At 47.4% G+C, this 19,221-nt stretch overlaps 3 protein-coding genes across 4 annotated transcripts; 2 read left to right on the plus strand and 1 right to left on the minus strand.

The window, feature by feature from the left end:
• Positions 1–482: 482 nt before the first annotated feature.
• MED31 (mediator complex subunit 31) lies at positions 483–12,328 on the minus strand. Its single transcript, XM_003810140.7, has 4 exons — positions 7,471–12,328; positions 6,572–6,649; positions 6,194–6,290; positions 483–864 (listed from the first exon to the last, which is right to left on the minus strand). Exons 1-4 carry the CDS (start codon positions 7,766–7,768, stop codon positions 672–674), a joined length of 666 nt encoding a protein of 221 aa, XP_003810188.2. The 5' UTR covers positions 7,769–12,328; the 3' UTR covers positions 483–671.
• Positions 7,716–18,902, plus strand: C19H17orf100 (chromosome 19 C17orf100 homolog). 2 transcript variants are annotated; one of them, XM_055101396.2, is made up of 4 exons: positions 7,716–8,563; positions 13,268–13,377; positions 13,619–13,757; positions 15,803–18,902. In XM_055101396.2, the coding sequence occupies exon 1, from the start codon at positions 7,883–7,885 to the stop codon at positions 8,237–8,239; it is 357 nt and encodes a 118-aa protein (XP_054957371.1). In that variant the 5' UTR covers positions 7,716–7,882; the 3' UTR covers positions 8,240–8,563; positions 13,268–13,377; positions 13,619–13,757; positions 15,803–18,902. The 2 variants fall into 2 exon arrangements, with proteins under 2 accessions (XP_054957371.1, XP_054957372.1); XM_055101397.2 differs by having other exon boundaries at positions 13,676–13,757.
• LOC100981605 (polyunsaturated fatty acid lipoxygenase ALOX15-like) lies at positions 13,766–17,998 on the plus strand. Its single transcript, XM_034941397.2, has 4 exons — positions 13,766–13,952; positions 14,722–14,882; positions 15,866–16,009; positions 17,152–17,998. The coding sequence occupies exons 1-4, from the start codon at positions 13,862–13,864 to the stop codon at positions 17,404–17,406; spliced, it is 651 nt and encodes a 216-aa protein (XP_034797288.1). The 5' UTR covers positions 13,766–13,861; the 3' UTR covers positions 17,407–17,998.
• Positions 18,903–19,221: the final 319 nt, after the last annotated feature.

Genomic DNA, 19,221 nt, shown 5'->3' on the forward strand with positions numbered 1-19,221 from the left:
TCCCAAATGAACACAAGTATTTGAGGCTCCTCATGTTTGTTCTAAAGTCAAGAGTCCAGTTAGTAACTAACCACTAGTTGTCCTGCCATGACTAGGTCAAGTGAGGCCACAGTGATTCAGTGATTCTTAAAGCCACCTTGCAAAGCAGGTAATACAGTTATTTCCTGTCCTGTAGAATTCAAGAACCTTTATGCAGTTCCTGTCCTATGATTTAAAGAGGTCAGTGACTCCATTACTCTCACTACATTTTAGATAAGAGTGGTAGAGTAGTTGATCTGAGAGACAGTAAGGTTCCAGGAGATGGTCTTGCCCTACTATATGTCAGGAACAGCTAGCCTTAGAATTCAGTATACTTGGTGGCCCACCCCTACCCCATGCCCCAGTGCCTTATTTGGTCTAAAGCACCTAACTTTTCCATTCTTAATCAGCTGATTATGCTAAATGCGTAAAAAAGAAAAACACCTTACAAATCCACAGGGAAATCAAAGAACAATTCAGGTTTAACAGAAATAGTCTATTAACAATAAAAAGTTGGATTAAAAAGCACACTAAAGGTTCTAGGGGCTACCATAATAAAGGTAGATAGGAAGAGTTTTCATTTTTTTTGTCTTCACTGTACAAAAGAAATACATTATATACATGTATTAAGTGCCTCGTTTGTATCCAGTTTTTCATTTTCCCGATGTGTTATTTTGCTGTTGCTGCTCTGCCAAGGCTTGCTGAAGGCGCATCCGCTTCCGGGAATAGTGCTGCCAATGTAGAATCTGCTGTTCATCAATAAATTTCGCACACTGAGCATTCACCAGCTCCTTTCGGAAGTGTTCATATTGGAGCAGCTCTAACATGTGTAAACACTGAGGGTACCTGGGTTTAAGTTTGTAAGTGAAGGAACAACATAATTTAGGTAAATAATGCCAAGGTATAATTCAGTTATTCTCTTAAAAACGATCTTGTAGCCTACCATTTCTATAACAGTAACTTAGTACACTCTGGTAGCATAGGGTTTTTTCCCCGATTAGTCATCAAAGGTCAGTGTTCAATATTTTCGAAAATGAGAAGGTTTAAGTTCAGAAAGATTAAATTAACTTGCTCAAGACCACACAACACAGTAACTGGTAAGCAGAGTGAAAATTTAGGGACAAACCATGCTATTCCCTTCTAGTGGTTTCCAACGTGAAGAACATGAACATATTTTAGTAATTATGTGTTTAATTGATAGTTACTCATTTTTCCTTCAATAGGGATAAAAAGACAACTTTCATTTAAAAGTGAGTGTGAAAAAGGATTATGCACATACATTGTACTCTTGTTGTCCACAGGGATATACCAATTCTGAAATTAGATATACTCTAGGATTGGACAAGTAAATATACTGTGGATAAGGACAGCCAAATTTCTGGCTATCAGAAAAGGAGTTATAGACATAGAAAGGAAAAAGGCTAGAATGAACCCTGTGTTACTGAGCTGGTATTGAAAACATCAGTATGTACTTAGGCTTTTAATATAGATAGACATAGAATAAACAGATGTATATGTGTGTGCATGTATACACATACATACATATATACATAGTTCTTGAGCTTTGTGTACTGACAGGGCCTAGAAGCAATGACACTGTGGTACTAATGAACACACAATGACCAGATTGTGGTTGCCAAGGAGCAGGTTTCCTTGGAGAAAAGGGTGATTCAGGGATAAGACAGGAAAAGTACAAGATGAGCCTGGAACATTACGTAGTGCCAGAAGAAAAAGTGCTAAAAATTCTTGGGAGGATCAAAAGTATTCAGGAGTCAACTTGAAAGGCCTCCCAATGGCCAAATCTGGAATACTTAAAGCAAGAAAATACATAATTCTAATTCACAATTCTACTAAAAATAAGAATCCAAAAGTCCACACTAAATGGATGTAAATTTCTTTAATAAAATAATAGAAAACAAGGGAATATACTTCCTTACAATCGAATTCCAAACTAATAAATGCAGAATGATAGAATTAGAAAATCATCACAGTAAAAAATGTTTCAAGCAATTATCTTCAAAAGATGCTAAAATAGGCAAAATACATGTAATATGATATTTACATAGTCTCAAAGGATTTCCCTATAAGATACTTATTAAATACACAAGGAAAAATAGCAACTTAATATGGAGAAACCTAGACGGTACCACCCTCAACCAAGTTACCAAAATTTATGTCACCAGTAGTGGGACAAATAGACTTCATGTGACTGCAGATATATGAAGGATACAAATCATTTCTGTCATAGTCATGGAAAAGAAAAGACCACTGAGATGAAAGGAGACTAAGAAGACATGACAGCAAAATGCAACATACGGGCCTAGACTGGATCCTGCACTACATACAGGACACCAGCAGAACAACTGGCAAAATGTGAATGAGGTCTGTAGATTAGGTAATAATATTAATGTGCTGATTTTTGCTGATTGTAGTGTTACACATTTGGAATACGTGGGTGAAGAAAATACAGGAATTATCTTTACTATTTTTCCAGCTATTTTATAAGTGAAATTATTTCAAGTTAAAAAGACATAAAAGCTAACAGACAATTAAAATACATTAACATATAGGAAGGTGGGGAAAAGAGAGATCAGATTGTTCCTGTGTCTGCGTAGAAAAGGAAGACATAAGAAACTCCCTTTTGATCTGTACTAAGAAAAATTGTTCTGCTTTGAGATGCTGTTAATCTGTAAATTTAGCCCCAACTCTGTGCTCCCAGAAACATGTGCTATATTGAATCAAGGTTTAATGGATTTAGGGCTGTGCAGGATGTGCCTTGCTAACAATATGTTTGCAGGCAGTATGCTTGGTAAAAGCCATCACCATTCTCCATTCTCGATTAACCAGAGACACAATGCACTGCGGAAGGCCGCAGGGACCCCTGCCCAGAAAAGCCTGGGTATTGTCCAGGTTTCCCCCAACTGAGACAGCCTGAGATATGGCCTTGTGGGAAAGGAAAGACCTTACATCCCCCAGCCCGACACCTGTAAAGGGTCTGTGCTGAGGAGGAGTAGTGCAAGAGGGAGGCCTCTTTGCAGTTGAGATAAGATGAAGGCTTCTGTCTCCTGCTCGTCCCTGGGAATGGAATGTCTCAGTGTAAAGTCGACCACTCCCATTCGTTCTATTCTGAGATAGGAGAAAACCGCCCTGTGGCTGGAGGCGAGATATGCTGGCAGCAATACTGCTCTGTTGCTCTCTGCTAGTTAGATGTTTGTGTTAAGTGAAACATAAATCTAGCCTATGTGCACATCCAGGCACAGTACCTTTCCTTGAACTTATTCATGATACAGATTCCTTTGCTCACGTTTCCCTGCTGACCTTCTCGCCACCTGTTGCCCTGCTGCACTCGCCTCGCCAAGATAGTAAAAATAATGATCAATAAATACTGAAGGAACTCAGAGACCGGCGCTGGTGCAGGTCCTCGCATGCTGAGTGTGCCAGTCCCCTGGGCCCACTGTTCTTTCTCTATACTTTGTCTCTGTGTCTTATTTCTTTTCTCATTCTTTCATCTCCACCTCACGAGAAATACCCACAGGTGTGGAGGGGCAGGCCCCCTTCAGGAAGTATGCAGATAAAGCCAAAGTTGCACAAGTGATATGCAAATGACTAAAGTGTGGAAAATAGGATACTACAGCAATGCTTCTAAAACTTTAATGTGTATATGGGTCACTTCTTAAAATGCAGATTGAATCCTTAGGCCTGGAGTGGGGCCTGAGCTCTGCATTTCTAAAAAGCTCCCAAATGAAACCAATGCTACTGATGTGAACACCACATTGAATAGAGGGCTTAATACCATGCTTCTAAGATAGTAACTTCCAAGACAGCAAAGATTTGCTATCCACACACTAAAAATACACAGTTGCTCTAATTGTTGGCTGCTTATGCTAGAATGCTCTATTCACACCTGCCCTGGCTAACTCCCTTTCATGACAGCATTAGTAGTTAAAATGACCAGGATGTTATGTTCCAGCCAGGTGGCCTTTAACAAGGTACTTAACCTCTCTAAGGTTCAGTTTCTTCAACTGTAAAATAATGTGACAACCAAGAGAATGGTCTCAAGTAGCATTTAGTTAATAACTAGAATTTAGACATGCAGTGATTATATCAGAATACCTTAGATGACAATAAAGAATCATACTCTGATAGGCTACAAGTCAACAAGATGAAATAGAAGCAGTATAAAAGGGAAGTTCTGCATTTGGTGTTTTTAAAAAGAAACAACATAGGGAGAACCCAACAGCATTGATGAAAATAAGAACTGAAGGATTTTAGTTGACATAATGCTTCCAGCAAGTCAACAATGTGATCCTCTTCCCCACTCCCACCCCCAAAAGTAATATAAACTTAAATTGAATTAATAGAGGTATATGACCACATGAAGAAAAGAAAGGACCTCTGGCCCACTGTACTCTGACCACACCTGAAGGCCTGTGTTTAGTTCTTGGCTGAACTGCATAAAGTACAACTGCCAAATATCCAAAGGAGGGAACCTCAACTCATGAGATCTGGACACCATGGCACAATGGCGGAGGGTAGTTGAGAAAAATAGATGGAAGAGAGATGTTATAGTGGCACCTACTGGCTATCAATGAAGCAGGCCAAGTGGTAGAAAGTGTCTCTTCCACCAGGTGGAAAGCAGCTAGTAGTGACAGCTGCTCTCAGCTTCAGCCCAGTTGTTGACTTGGGAGAATTAAGATCTATGGTTACTAGATCTTCCACATTTGAAAGAGTAGCTGGAAATCTGCATTTGTTATATACAACTTTCTGATCTTTAAACGTTGGCAAGTATTAAAAAAACTAAAATCTTCTGCAGACTGAATAAAACGCCCAAAAGGGGCTAATTTGCAGTCTCTCTTGAATGTAAAATCTGGAAGGCTGTTGTCCTCAAGAGGGTATAGAATGGTTCTAGCTTAATCCAGGGACAAACAGACTGGGGCTACAAGGAGGTACATTATATCACAATATAAGGAAGAACTTTCTAATATCTGGCTAACAATTGAATCAGCTGTCCCTGACAGAGTAACACAGGCTCAATGGAAACCTCCAGAGTGTAGATGACCATCTCTCGGCAACGTTGTGGGTAAGATTAAACTTGTTGGTGGCTAAGGCTTCCAACACTGAGTCTGTAAATCTACATACATACAATATTCGTTGAAGTCTACTTTTCTTAAAAGTCTTTTCTTTGGATTATTAAATGGATAAAAAGCCAGAAAAGGTGCAAACGGTCCTGCAGGCAACATAAGACGTACATGCTTCATGAGTCAATTGTTATTGGACACAAAAAAGTGACTTTGAGAGAAGTTTGAAACATTTTCCTCTCAAACTTTTTTTTTTTTTTTTTAAGGTTCACTATTGCTTTCTACCTGCTTAAGACAAAGCAGGGGTGTGAGTTCAAGGTGGGTTGTTTTTTTTTGTTTTGTTTTGTTTTTTTTAACCATTAAAAGGGAATTGCTTTGTGGTTATATGTTTCTTGCAACTTAGTAAGCCTTAACATGAAAGTGTCTGCTGAACGACCTGAATGGTAAATATATATATATAAATGAGTTAATGCATATGAAGCATTTAGCACTGTTCCTGGCAAATAAGAGGCCTTAAATAAAAGACAGCAACTCTAAGACTCAGGTAAGATCACCTCCTTCAAATAACCCCAGAAACACCTTCCTTACAGATACCCTCTTTTAATTTCAGCCCATGGCTTATGCTACTACATTTACAGATTGTGAGTTCTTAGGGACCAGAAACCTGGTGAGATGGGAAGGGTGGTAAAAGACAAGGTCAGAAAAGGCAGGGCCAGATCGTATAGGGCTTTAGCCCAAGAAAAAAGACTGGATTTTATTCTGCATGGAATGGAAAGCCATTGAAAGGTTCTAAGCAAGAAAGTAAAGTGTTCTGATTTATATTTTTAAAAGATTAAGTTGGTTTCTGTGTAGAAAGCTGTTTTGCTTGGTTTGGGTTGGGGTGGAGATGGGGGCAGGAAGGTAAAAGTGGAAGCAGAGATAACCAGGGAGTAGATTACTGCAGTGTTACAAGTTAGAGATGAGGGTGTCTTGTATCAAGATGGTGATAACAAAAAGAAGTGGAGAGATTCCAAATACATTTTTCCCAATGTGAAACTAAGAAATCTATTATATAATAAAGTATACACATGCTTAGGATTATAAAAAATTAAACTTACTTTAGATACTTGGCATATTCTGGGTCTTTCCAGTAAAGCAAGTATTTAAGATAATTAACAAAAGCTTTGTCTTTGAAGTAACCTCTTTGGGCAAGAACTGAAAAGCATTAAAAAAAAAAAAAAATCTGTAGGTCAAACCAATCCTTAAACTGTGATTTGTTACCCCTAATATAAAGGATCTATTTACATAACACCCCCACCACCAACACACATTGGATTCAAAACACAAGTCCCAGTGCGCAATTATATCTATATACCAGCATAAGTGTAATGTCATTCAACTGAGAATGTGTAAAAGTAGATACTATTTTGAACTGCAACTCTTCTGTCAGAAATCATTAATAGCTACTCAATTTAATGAGGTGCTTAACAACTTACAATTAAGGTAATTTGGGTTGGCTAAACATTGCACAAATTCCAACTCCAACTGAAACCGAAGTCGATTTCCAGCATCATCTAGGAGACAAGACAGCAAAAATCATGGAAAACAAAGGTCACTGTATATAATACTGATTTGTAGTAAGGAAAGAGCAATAAAGAAACCTGACTAATGTTGAGATGGTCTTCCTAAACTAGGAGTGGGAGGAGATAAACCTTCCTTCGAAATCTAAGAAAAGCGGAGCCCTGATTAAAAGGAGTAAGTTAGAAGTTTCTCTAAAGTTAAAGAGAAATCATCAAAGAAAACAGCAACACAAACGGAGAATTCCTACCACTCGTGGGCCACTATGTAGGAATTTTAACAGTGATCACTAAGGTAGGCTGTAATAACTGTGGCTTCCCCTATTTTAATAATGCGTTGTAACAACTGTTAACAGTGATTAAGTTTCGCAAACGCTAAGGGCTGAATCAGTAAAGAAAAACTTAGGATGCAAGAGACTGCGGAGAGCCTAAAAGATCATGGAGCGCATGCATATAAGAAGCACCAGTAGCAGAATGATACACAAATCTGGCGACGATATTTCAAACTTAGGCAAGCTCATGTGAGAAGCAGAAAACCAATCAAGGAGGACACGGTTTCACACACAAGTCCTCTCCCTTAGTCTCACCCACGCCAGGGAGCTGGTGGGGTGGTGTCTGAATAGCAAAGATGTGCGAACAAACCAAATTAGGAAAACTGCAGAGTACCTTAGTCTTTCTAGACGCTACAAGAGCCTTCTCTCCTCTCTGTCCAAATATTAACCCTGCCAAGAGTAAGGCCTGGAAGGAGGCCACGGGGAAGAGGTCTGGGTCAAGGAGAGTTCCATCTGCGAAGACTCCAAGATCAGACAGCTACTCACCTGTCTCCATAGCGACGGCAGCAGCCATAACAAACGAAGACACCAAAACGCCACCAGCCTGACCGAGCAAAAGCCCAGAGAGGCGGGCGAAGTTCCGGAAACCACGGCTCCCTCTTCCGGTCCCGGGGCACTGTGGGATATGGGGCGGGGCGGCTCCGCCCATCCCCGACCAGCCCTGGATGGCTCCACCCGCGCTGGCTCCAAAATAGCGAGGGGGCGGGGCCCGGGCCGTGGGAGCGCCTGAGGGGCAGGAGTCCAGTGTTTTAGCCTTCGAAGGACCATGGTGCTTCCACGTCATCGTGTTGTGGCGCTCCCGGCTATGGCAGTACCGTAGTTTTCCTCTCTTCTGCCTGCGGTGACCGTTGGGCTGTAGGGTGCCCCGAGGCCTCCCTGGCCCCCTCACGCCGGCAGAATGGCCTCAGCCCGAGGGGCCAAGCAGTCTTCGCCCCGGGTGGGGACCACCCGCTACACAGAGACGTCCACGGTCCGCGTGGAGACCTCGTCCCACCGCGTGGAGACGTCGTCCCGGCGGGTGGAGACCTCCCAGCGCCGCAGCGAGGGGCCCTCCCTCTCCCCCTCGGGGAAGCGGCTCCCTGGCATCCTCGAGGCGTCCTCCCGGCACGTGGAATCCTCCTCGCAGCGCACGGAAACGACCTCCCGCCACGTCAGAGCCTCGTCCCTGAGGGTGGAGACGTCTCTGCACTGCGCGGGGAGCCCGACCCCGCGGGCCAAGCCGGCCGCCCGCCAGAACGAAAAAACGGCCCGATGAGATGCTGCTTCCCAAAGGCCACCATGGGGCCAGGGCCCTCAGCCAGGACAGAAAGGCCTCCAGTTGCCAACCAGCCAGCCAGCTGCCAGGTGGACCAATCATTTTCGGTTTCATGGAAACAAACCATAAATCAATGTAAGAAACAGCCAAGCCGCAGTTTCTGAACACAGCCAACGTTTATTGACCGTCCTGCGTCTTGGACCAGCCTACTTTTGACCCAGTGAACTATTTTCACTTGAAGCCAGCACAGAAGGTTTTCAGGCCCAGGATGCTGTCTAAATCGGGTTGATGGACAAAGAGAGGCTGTTTGATCCTCTGAGCCAGGTGAGTTTGGGATCCACAGCCCTCAGAAAACCTTCACCCCTTAGGAACGGAGACCAAACTGAAATAATGACCTGTGGAATGATTCCATGCCTGCTAAAAACTTGAGGGGCAAGGAACAGACTCATAAATTATTAATTGGCCTTTGTTTATGTTTCAAAGTAAATGGTTGTTTTCTTTATGCTAAGTCTTTGTACCTGGCACCCCCATCCATACACTTTTTTAAGGTAGGTTAGATGTGGTTAAAAATGACAGTAAACCCACCAGCAAGCAAAAATAATCTTAGAAGAGAAAGTGAGAGGAGGTCATTGAAACCTGGCCTGAGGTTTGAAGAAGATGGAGAAGAGTTATATTTATTGAGAACCGGCTCTGTGCCAGGCACTAGACGTTCCTCCACTTACGATGGGGTTACCTCCCGTTAAAACTATTGTAAGTTGAAAATATGGTAATTTGAAAATGCACTTAATACCCCTAACCTACTAAACATCATGGCTTAGCCTAGCCTACCTTAAACATGCTCAGAACACCTAAAGTTGAGCAAAATCATCCAACAGAAAGCCTGTTTTATAATAAAATGTTGAAGATCTCATGTAATTTATTGCATACTATACTAAAAGTGAAAAAGAATGGTTGTATGAGTACTTAAAGTACTATTTCTACTGAATGTCACTTTTGTACCATTGTAAAGTCGAAAAATCATAAGTCAAACCATCTTAAGTTGGGAACTGTCTGTATTCTGGGAATTTGGGCTATAGCAGTAAAAAAGGCAAAGTCCCAGCTCTAGTGGAGCTTACACTCTGGTGAAAAGGCAGAGAAGCAATGATGAAACAAGACAATTTTCTATTGTGATTAGCACTATGAAGGAAATACATGAGTAATGTGATAGAGAATGGAAGTAAGTGGCTTCTTTTGATAAAATGGTCAGGGAAGGCCTTGCTGATTAGTTAACATGTAATCTGAGATATGTGTGAATGAACAGTGATCTGGAACAGGTGCATTCTAGGCAGAAGAACAGCAAACACAAAGGGTGGATGGGAACCAGCTTTGAATGTTCAAGGAACAGAAAGAAGGCCAGTGTGGCTGGAGTGAGAGAGAAGCAATTATATAGACATGGAAGCAGAACGGTAGAGAGGAGTTAAAAGCAAGCAGGGGCCAGTCCACAGAAGGTCTTCTAAGCCACAGTAAGGAATTTGAGATTATTCTAAGGTCAACAGGAAAACATTGAAGGGTTTCCAACATGGGAACGACATGATGCCATTTACATTTTAAAAATATCCTTTTGGCTTCTGTGTGTAGAATGTGGGACAGTGGTTCTCAACTAAGTGTGATTTTGTCCCCCAGAGGATATATGGCAACCTCTAGAGACATTTTAGTTTGGTTGAAAAGTTGTTGGGAGGGGGTGGGTGGCACATTAGGTGCTACTGGCACCTAGCGGGTAGAGTCCGGGGATGCCACCTGACATCCTACAGTGCACAGGTCAACACCCTCCCCTCTGCCAACGATGAAGAATCACTGGTCCCAAAATGTCAATAGTGCCAAGGCTGAGAAACACTGACAGTTCTAGCAGCTTGGAAAGCTAGAGCATGGTCCACTGGGACAGCGCACCACTTTAAGGAACAGTCATGGAAGAGGGTTACCTTTAAAAGTAAAGAGAAATCATCAAAGAAAACAGCAACACAAACGAGACACAATACCTACCACTCATGGGCCACTATGTAGGAATGTTAACAGTGATCTCTAAGGTAGGCTGTAATAACTGTGGCTTCCCCTATTTTAATAATGCATTGTAACAATTGTTAACAGTGATTAAGTTTCGCAAAAGCTACGTGCTGAATCAGTTAAGAAAAACTTAGGATGCAAGCTGAACAAGAGACTCCAGAGAGCCTAAAAGATGATGGAACATATGCATATATAAGAATCACAAGTAACACAATGATACACAGGTCTGGCGACGATATTTCAAACGTATGCAAGCTCATGTGAGAAGCAGAAAACCAATCAAGGACACGCTTTAAGACACAAGTCCTCTCCCTTAGTCTCGCCCACGCTGGGAAGCTGGTGGGGTCGTGTGTGAATAGCAAAGATGTGCGAACAAACCAAATTAGGAAAACTGCAGAGTACCTTAGCCTTTCTAGACGTTGCAAGAGCCTTCTCTCCTCCCTGTCCAAATACTAATCCTGCCGGGAGTGAGGCCTGGAAGGAGGCCCCGGGGAAGCGGGAGAAGAGGTCTGGGCCAAGGAGAGTTCTATCTGCGAAGACTCCAGGCTCAGAGCGCTACTCACCTGTCTGCAGGGCGACGGCAGCGGCCATAACAAGCAAAGACACCGAATCGCCACCTGCCTAACAGAAGAAAAGCCCGGAGGGGCGGGAGGAGTTCCGGAAACCACGGCTCCCTCTTGCGGTCCCGGGGCACCGAGGAATATGGGGACGGTGGCTCCGCTCATCCCCGGCCAGGCCCGCTTAGCCCGCGCTGGCTCCGGAATGCCGAGGGGGCAATGCCGGGCTGTGGGAGCGCCTGAGGGGCAGGAGTCCAGGGAGGCAGACTTTTACCCTCAAAAGGAATGAGTCCCAGAGCCTGGCACAAGGAAGACAAGTGTGCAAAGTTGGTGGAATGAATTCGGTGGCCTAAATGTACCTTCCTCAAATGCCACGGCTGACTGGGTCTCCTCGCCCACTTCACCCTCTCTTGCAGTCCAACTTGTGAGGTGTGTGTGTGTGTGTATGTGCATGTCCGCGCTTGCCTTTAGATGGAGGTTGGCTTCCCAGCCATCCAGGCTTGCATACACGTGCATAACTCCTACCCCTACCTCGCCTGCCTGCTGTACCAGGGGTTGATTCCTTCTTCCTGCGTGTTTTCTGTCCAAATCCTTTTCTGATTTGGACAGAAAACACGCAGGTGGCACACAGTAAGCGCTTAATAAATTTTCCGGCTACCTGATCTTCTTGGAATTGAGGGCATGCTCCTGTGTTCCCCTCATTGCACAGAGCTCCCTTGTCTGGAAACTCAGCAGACACCGGAGCCGCCGTCGGTCCTCTCGCTTTCTCTATTTTAAAAAATGTTTCAACCGCTAGCGCTGTTGGATCTCTGACCTTTCAGGCTTTATCACCTGGGGTGGAGTGGGTGGTGAGAGGGAAGGGATGGGGAGTCAAGACAGGAGAACGCTCTCGATTTCCCGACCCACCTCCCGTCATATCTCATGTCATATCTACCGGGTGTTCTACCCGGTCCTGTTACTTTTTTTCTTCCTCGAAAGCCCAAATTCCCATCACTGCTCTAGCTCTCTCCCAGATCCCCAAATCCGGATGTCTGTCTCAGGGAACGTCAAAGGAACATGCCCGGATGAGGTCCTCCCCTCTCCCCACCTCCCAGCCCTCTCCTCCTGCGTCCCCAGGTGTCACCCGCGCCTCCTCGCTCGCTTCACCTCCCTCGCTTCACCTCCCTCTAAACAAGAATCCGGCGCAGTCAGTTCTAGACCCTGAGCATCTCCCGCGTCCCTGCCCAATATCCGTCCCGCCCCCGACCGCCCGCGTCCTCTTGAACCTGCGGAGCCCTGCTCCCCGCACCCCACGCCCTTGCTCCGAGCTTCCGAGAAAGCGGGGCAAAGGGAGCCAGAAAGAGAGAAAATGCGCACGGAGCAGGTGGCCCCGCGACTCCATGGTGAGGGGACGGGGCACGGAAGGTGGAAAGGCGCGCTCCCTCCTCCCTTTTTTCCTCCCTATGGTGGGCAGTTGGTGACACACAGTAAACGCTCAATAAATGTTTCCGCTACTCGATCTCCTTGGAATTAAGGGGATGCTCCTGAGCGCCCCTCATTCCACACAGCTCTGGTGTCTGGAAACTGCGGTCGCCGGAGCGGTCGTCGGTCCTCCCGCTTTCTCTATTTTAAAAGCCATTTCAAACCTCCAGCGGCCTCGCCACCTCTGCTGCAGACCTTCCAAGCCCTTCTGAAGCCGGAATGATTTCTCCCTAATTCACTCCCCCTGCTTAACACATTCGAACGGCTCCCGCTTGTTCTCGGGACCAAATCCAAAGCCCCTGGCGCCACCTTCGAGAGCCTCCGGACCTGCTGACCCCCCACACCTGGGCTCTGAGCTCCAGCTCCAAGATGCTGCTCGCCCTCCCTTCCCCGCCGCTCTCTCTGCCCTGCGCGCCTTTCCCCTGCCTTCCCTTTCTGTCACTCTCCCTGGCTGAGCCCTCTCCGCCTCCAGGTCTCCGGGAAGGTTGTCCCCAGGCCGGTGGGGCCCCTGCAGGTCCTCAGCCTCGGGCGGGGTGGGGTTGGGGGGTCGCACAGCGGGAATTGCCACCAGCGCGTCCCGGCTCCACAGCGCGCTCGTCCAGGGCGCGGCAGCGCTCAGCCCAGCGCTTGGCACAGTCAATGACCACAGCGAGGAGAAAGTGAAGGCAGGAGCGCACCTTCCCACCTGCCGTCCCCGTCCCCTCAGAACCGAGTCCTGGGGCCATCTGCTCGGCGCGGTCCCTCTCTCTCTGGCTCAGTCCCCCACCCCGATACGTCTCCTCCTCTCAGAGGCTCGGAGGAAGGGCATGGGCGCTGGAGGGAGCAGGGCTCAGCCGGGTGCCCCTCCTGCCAGGCCCCACTGGGGCTGAGCCTCTTCTGTCGCCCGCAGGAGACAGAACTCAAGGTGGAAGTAGCGGAGTACCTGGGGCCGCTGCTGTTTGTGAAACTGCGCAAACGTCACTTCCTTCAGGTTCTGCAGCTGGATCTCCGTGTAGGGCCCCGGAGCCGGGGACGAGGTCAGGTTCCCTTGTTACCGCTGGGTGGAGGTCGACGGCGTCCTGAGCCTGCCTGAAGGCACCAGTAAGCGCGGGGCTGGGGGGTGTCAGGAGGCCTCTGGGGTGCGAGAGAAGCTGGGGGGATGCGCGTGTGGAGAAGAGGGTGCAGGATGGGGGTGCTGGAACCTGGAGCGCAGGGCTCTTTGGGAGTGTCGAAGGGGCGGTGGCTGCAGCTGGCACAAAGTGGCTGGAGCCTGGGGGAGGGGCGTGATGCTCAAGAGGCAGGGGCCACACAGAAGGACGGAGTGATGAGGCTCTCCTGGCAGGGGCGAGAAGAGGCGCTCACCAAAAGTCACTGGCCAAGCCCTCCTCTGGCCTTCTAGGCCGTACTGTGGGCGACGACCCTCGAGGCCTGTTCCAGAAACACCAGGAAGAGGAGCTGGAAGAGAGAAGGAAGCTGTACCGGTGAGCCCTCCTCCCCTGACCCCACGTGAGCTGCTGATGCTTCCAGCACCCACGCCTGATTTCCTTCCTGCCCCACAGGTGGGGAAAGGATGGGTTAATTCTGAATGTGGCTGGGGCAAAACTATGTGACCTCCCTGTGGATGAGCAATTTCTGGAAGACAAGAGTGTTGACTTTAAGGTTTCGCTGGCCAAAGGGTGAGAGCAAGGGGAGGCTGGGTGAGAGGGAGGTGTCCTGGTCTAGTGGAAGCCAAGGGGCTTATGGGCTGCACTGCACTGCCCTGGACCGGCCCGAGGTCGGTGCCTGTGGTTGTCATGTTGGAGTCTCAGAATGATGCTCAAACCCTTTGCCCCATTCTGTCCTGAAGGCTGGCCGACCTCACTATCAAAAACTAAATGTTCTGACACTGGGCATGGTGGCTCACGCCTATAATCCCAGCACTTTGGGAGACTGAGGCGGGCAGATCACGAGGTCAAGAGATCGAGACCATCCTGGCCAATATGGTGAAACCCTGTCTCTACTAAAAATACAAAAATTAGCTGGGCGTGGTGGCACGCGCCTGTAGTCCCAGTTACTCGGGTGGCTAAGGCACAAGAATTGCTTGAACCCAGGAGGTGGAGGTTGCAATGAGCCAAGATTGCGCCACTGCACTCCAGCCTGGTGACAGAGTGAGACTCCATCTCAAAAATAAAATAATGTTCCGACTTGCTAGAATGATCTGAATGACTTCAACCAGATTTTCTGCTGTGGCCAGAGCAAGCTGGCTGGTCAGTCCCCCACCCCAATATGTCTCCCAGGACGCTTACCCCCAGATCCCACCCAACCCAGGGGAATTGAAAGAAGCAGGGTGGGGAGACCAGAGACTTGGGTCCCTCTGGTGGGCTGGAGTCAAGGGGGCATGGTTGGTGGGGTTGGAAAGACCAAGAGCTCAGATCCCACAACTTGCTCAACAACTGCCTTCCCCAGAGCGCGTGCGGGACTCCTGGAAGGAAGATGCCTTATTTGGGTACCAGTTTCTTAATGGCGCCAACCCCGTGGTGCTGAGGCGCTCCGTTCACCTTCCTGCTCGCCTAGTGTTCCCTCCAGGCATGGAGGAACTGCAGGCTCAGCTGGAGAAGGAGCTGGAGGTATGGACATCAGAGCCCTGAGGAAGCTCAGCAGTGAAGTGGGGTGGCCTAGTGCCAATGATGCTGCTGCGGGACCCACTGTGGGCCTGGCTTGCTGCCAGCCAGCAAGGACGGATTCTGCAGGAGAGGTCCTGAGGGACCCTGGAGAAGCTCAGCTGCTCGGCCTCCTTCCCACACGAGAGTAGCTGTGGAGGGAGGGCGTGCAAGATGGAATGGTTGACAGAAACAGGGTCAAATGAAGAAATGTAACTGGCCCATGGTGCTAGGGATTCGGGGAGTGTGCAGAGTAAGAGAATCAGGATCAGAGTGCTGTGGCTGTTCATCAGGAGGCGATATGGAACAACAGAGAGAAAATTCATGGGATTAAGGGCAGATAGGCTTGGATGTGAATCCTGGTTCTGCTATTTGTAAGCTGTGTGACCTCAGGCAAAATACCCAGCCTCTCTGATTATCTGTTTCCTCTTCTGTGCAATTGAGGCTCGTTCAACTAGGTATAAAAATTATAAGGCTGGGCACAGTGGCTTGCACCTGTAATTCCAGCACTTTGGGAGGTCGAGGCAGGAGGATCACCTGAGCCCAATAGTTGGAGACCAGCCTAGGCAACGTGGTGAAACCCTGTCTCTACAAAAATACAAAAATTAGCACCTGTAATTTTTGGTGTAGTGGCATGCACCTGTAGTCCCAGCTATTTGGGAGGCTGAGGTGGGAGGATCACCTGGGCCTAAGGAAGTCAAGGCTGCAGTGAGCCATGGTGGTCCCGCCATGGCACTCCAGCCTGGGCAACAGAGTAATACCCTGGCTCAAAAAATAAACAATGATATGAGGCAATAAGCACATGATCCATTACCTGGTACAAAGTAGGTGATGGAGACAAGTTAGCTTCTCTCTCTCTCTCTCTCTCTCTCTCTTCCCCCTTGGAGGAATCCGAGTGGGAAGAAGATGCTTTATGTTGATAGCAGCCTTTGACCTCTTCCTGCACCCAGGGAGGCACATTGTTCGAAGCTGACTTCTCCCTGCTGGATGGGATCAAGGCCAACGTCAGTCTCTGTATCCAGCAGCACCTGGCTGCCCCTCTGGTCATGCTGAAACTGCAGCCTGATGGGAAACTCTTGCCCATGATCATCCAGGTGAGAGGTCTCAGGATTTCTGCTCCCAGTCTCCAGACTTCTCAGCTCAGCCCCTTATCAAAATGCACTAAGCACCATCTTCAAAGGCGCTGGGCTAAGGCACCCGGGAGACGCGAAAGGAGGAAATGCGCCAAGTCTCTATTGGAGGGCCTTGCAATGTAGCTGGAGAGACAGACTGGGCCAGTCTGCAGAAGCTCCGGGACTGAGGAAGTCCCTGAGGACAGAGACAGCCCAGGAGGGATCGGGGAGTTGGGATGTCGCCAGCCTTGGAGGAGGGCCAGGTCTCAGACAAGCAGGAGGGAGAGGAAGGACCGGTCCTCAGGGGCAAGACAGACTGGGCAGAGGCTGAGGTAGAGGAGTCAGGAGATTCCTAGGGGACAGTTGGACTGGGGCCAGACTAAGCCAGGCTAAGGAGCATGAAGTGGGAAGCTGGAGAAGGCTGTGATGAAACATGCTATAGGCACGCGGTGTGGGCGGTGGTGTTTAGGGTGGGTTGGAGAGGGGAGATGCTAGAAACAGGGACTGGGGCAACATGCCGCAGCACTGACCCCAGGAGGAGGGGAGCTCAGATGTGGGTAGTGACCGTCGGGATGGAGAGGACCGGTGGATGCGAGTGCAGAGGGAGATGAAGGAGAGGGGAAAGGGGAGCCAGGCCAGGTGCCTGCAGAAATAGCACTGATAAAGAGAACAGGGTGCCCAGGTAGACTTTTGTCTGGCCAATGTTGAGGTAACGGGAAGACATTTAAATTGTCCAGCAGGCAGCTGAGAACAAGAGATTCAGTCATTTGTGTAGAGGTGGGGCCAAAAGATGAGATTTCAAAAAACAGTGTGGGATGAAGGAAGCAGGCGGTTTGAATCTTGTCCACAATGCAGGGACTGAAAGGGGAAGTGGAGGCTGGAGGAGGCACCAGAAGAGCAGTTTCTGCAGAATGCTGGAGGCAAAGCAGCTTGCAGGGTGCTAATGCACTGAGCTGGTAGGAAGGGGAGTGGAGGAAATGGGAGCTGTAGGGAGAGGCAGGAGTGGGATGGGGAAAGCAGAACAGGTTTGGAGGACGAAGGGCGAGGTTAACATGCAAGGGGGGCGGGAATCGCTGAGTGCCCGGCACTCATGCCTTCTCTCCCCACACTTGTCCCTGCTCCAGCTCCAGCTGCCCCGCACAGGATCCCCACCACCTCCCCTTTTCTTGCCCACGGATCCCCCAATGGCCTGGCTTCTGGCCCAATGCTGGGTGCGCAGCTCTGACTTCCAGCTCCGTGAGCTGCAGTCTCATCTTCTGAGGGGACACTTGATGGCTGAGGTCATTGTTGTGGCCACCATGAGGTGCCTGCCGTCGATACATCCTATCTTCAAGGTAACTCCTTATCCCCTTCTCTCCTGTGTTCAGCTGAATACTTGATGGGGACCTTTGTTTCTCTAGAGTTCTCTTTCGGTACAACACCCTCAATTTCAGCATGCTGCCCTGTGAATTCTGGCTGTATTGGCCTCCCAGTACTGCCAGCTCTGTCTGTCCCCTTAACTCAGGAAGATGATAGGACTCTGCCAGGGTTGCTCCTCCCTACTCTGCAGCTGGAAAGCTTTCTCCAGGCAGTAAGCTGGGGCAATTGTGGGACCCACTTTTGTCTGTTTCTTCAGTTATTTCAGGCAAGAGGGTAAATCCAGTTCCTTACTTTACTCCAGCTGGAGGTCTCCTCCTCATTATTTTATATACGTTTTGTGGAAGATTAACTTTACAATTTAGTTTTTAGATAACAGAATATTCAGACAGGACTGCGACTCCATTCATGGAGTAATTATCATAGCTCAGAGATGAATATTATTACTCTCTCCCAGAGACGGATGCAGTGACTTTTGGGACTTTGTGTGTCTCTTTTCTCAAGGAGAGACTAATAGCATCTTTATTTCTATGAAGAATAGTTGCATTGTGTTAGATAGAAAAGAATATTTTATTTTATCTTATTTTATTTTATTTTATTTTTGAGACAGTCTCACTCTGTCAGCCAGGCTGGAGTGCAGTGGCACAACCTTGGCTCACTGCAACCTCTGTCTCCCAGGCTCAAGCAATTGTCCTACCTCAGCCTCCCAAGTAGCTGGGATTACAGGTGTGAGCCACCACGCCTGGCCCATTTTTTCTTTTTAGTATGGAAGTTTAAATATAAATGCTGATTAACCAATAGAACTGACTGTGGGAGTTAGGCTTCGCCCTTGGCTCCAACCCTCTACCTTCTAAAGTCAGCTTCCTGTCTAAGGCTAGGTCTCTGCAAACCATATTCCTGCCTTCTTACCTGGCTCCATGTCGAGCTCATACCAGTAACTAATTCACCCTGGTAGCAGATGTTCCTTCCCTTAGTGGCAGCTGAATCCACGTTGCAACTTTCTAATGTTTGAAGAAGCAGCTTTATTGCATCCCTGTTCAGAATACCAGCACCAGCCAAATGGCACCCCTTATCAAAAGTCTGAGTTTCAGATCTCCAGGGTCCTTCCTCCAAGTTTCTGAAGTTTTAATAATTCCAGGTTCTGTTCTTTCCTGTCTACTGGTAGGGTAGCGCATCCTTTCATATGCTTATTACCCCTGTGGGTTTCTTTTTCTGTGATTTCTCTATTCATATCTTTGCTCGTTTTGCTTCTTTCACGTCTTTTTCTTACTTGAGTCCTTTAAATATTCTGAAGACAAATTCTCACTTATTTGCATTGCAAACATATTCTCAAAGTTTTTGGCTTGCCCCCATCCTTTAATTTTTTTTTAAATTTCAGAAGACAGTATCTCAGCTTTCACCATGTGCCTTTATCTTTCCTGGTTTCCATCTCTGATTTTATTTTATAATGGCAACAATGTGTTTCTGTCTTAATAAAGTGGTCCACCAGGATTGCTATCCCAGTGGTTTTTAAACTGCAGTCAAAACATTAAAGACTGGTGAAATCAATTTAGGGGGTCCCAGTCAGCATTTCAAAAATGAAATAGAGTAGAATAAAACATATCAGTAGAGCAATATCAGAATACATCACACTGTTTAATAGGAAGGAAGGAAGGAAAGAGGAAAGGGTAAGAAAGGAGGTGGGTTTGGACAATTTTATTTTATTTTTTATTTATTTATTTTTGAGACAGAGACTCGGTCTATCACCCAGGCTGGAGTGCGGTGCCCAGCGTCTGCCTCCCGGGTTCAAGCGATTCTCTTGCCTCAGCCTCCTGAGTAGCTGGGATTACAGGTGCCCA

This window comes from Pan paniscus, chromosome 19 (genome assembly GCF_029289425.2).
Source record: "Pan paniscus chromosome 19, NHGRI_mPanPan1-v2.0_pri, whole genome shotgun sequence".
Lineage (NCBI taxonomy): Eukaryota > Metazoa > Chordata > Mammalia > Primates > Hominidae > Pan > Pan paniscus.

Coding starts and splice junctions, on each gene's coding strand:
- MED31 (XM_003810140.7), bottom strand. CDS start 7,768: ATGACGTGGAAGCACCATGGTCCTTCGAAGGCTAAAACACTGGACTCC. Junction 6,291..6,571: donor CAACCCAAATTACCTTAATT/GTAAGTTGTTAA, acceptor AATGCTTTTCAG/TTCTTGCCCAAAGAGGTTAC. Junction 865..6,193: donor GAATATGCCAAGTATCTAAA/GTAAGTTTAATT, acceptor ACTTAAACCCAG/GTACCCTCAGTGTTTACACA.
- C19H17orf100 (XM_055101396.2), top strand. CDS start 7,883: ATGGCCTCAGCCCGAGGGGCCAAGCAGTCTTCGCCCCGGGTGGGGACC.
- LOC100981605 (XM_034941397.2), top strand. CDS start 13,862: ATGTGGCTGGGGCAAAACTATGTGACCTCCCTGTGGATGAGCAATTTC. Junction 13,953..14,721: donor AAGGTTTCGCTGGCCAAAGG/GTGAGAGCAAGG, acceptor TGCCTTCCCCAG/AGCGCGTGCGGGACTCCTGG. Junction 16,010..17,151: donor TCTTGCCCATGATCATCCAG/GTGAGAGGTCTC, acceptor TCCCTGCTCCAG/CTCCAGCTGCCCCGCACAGG.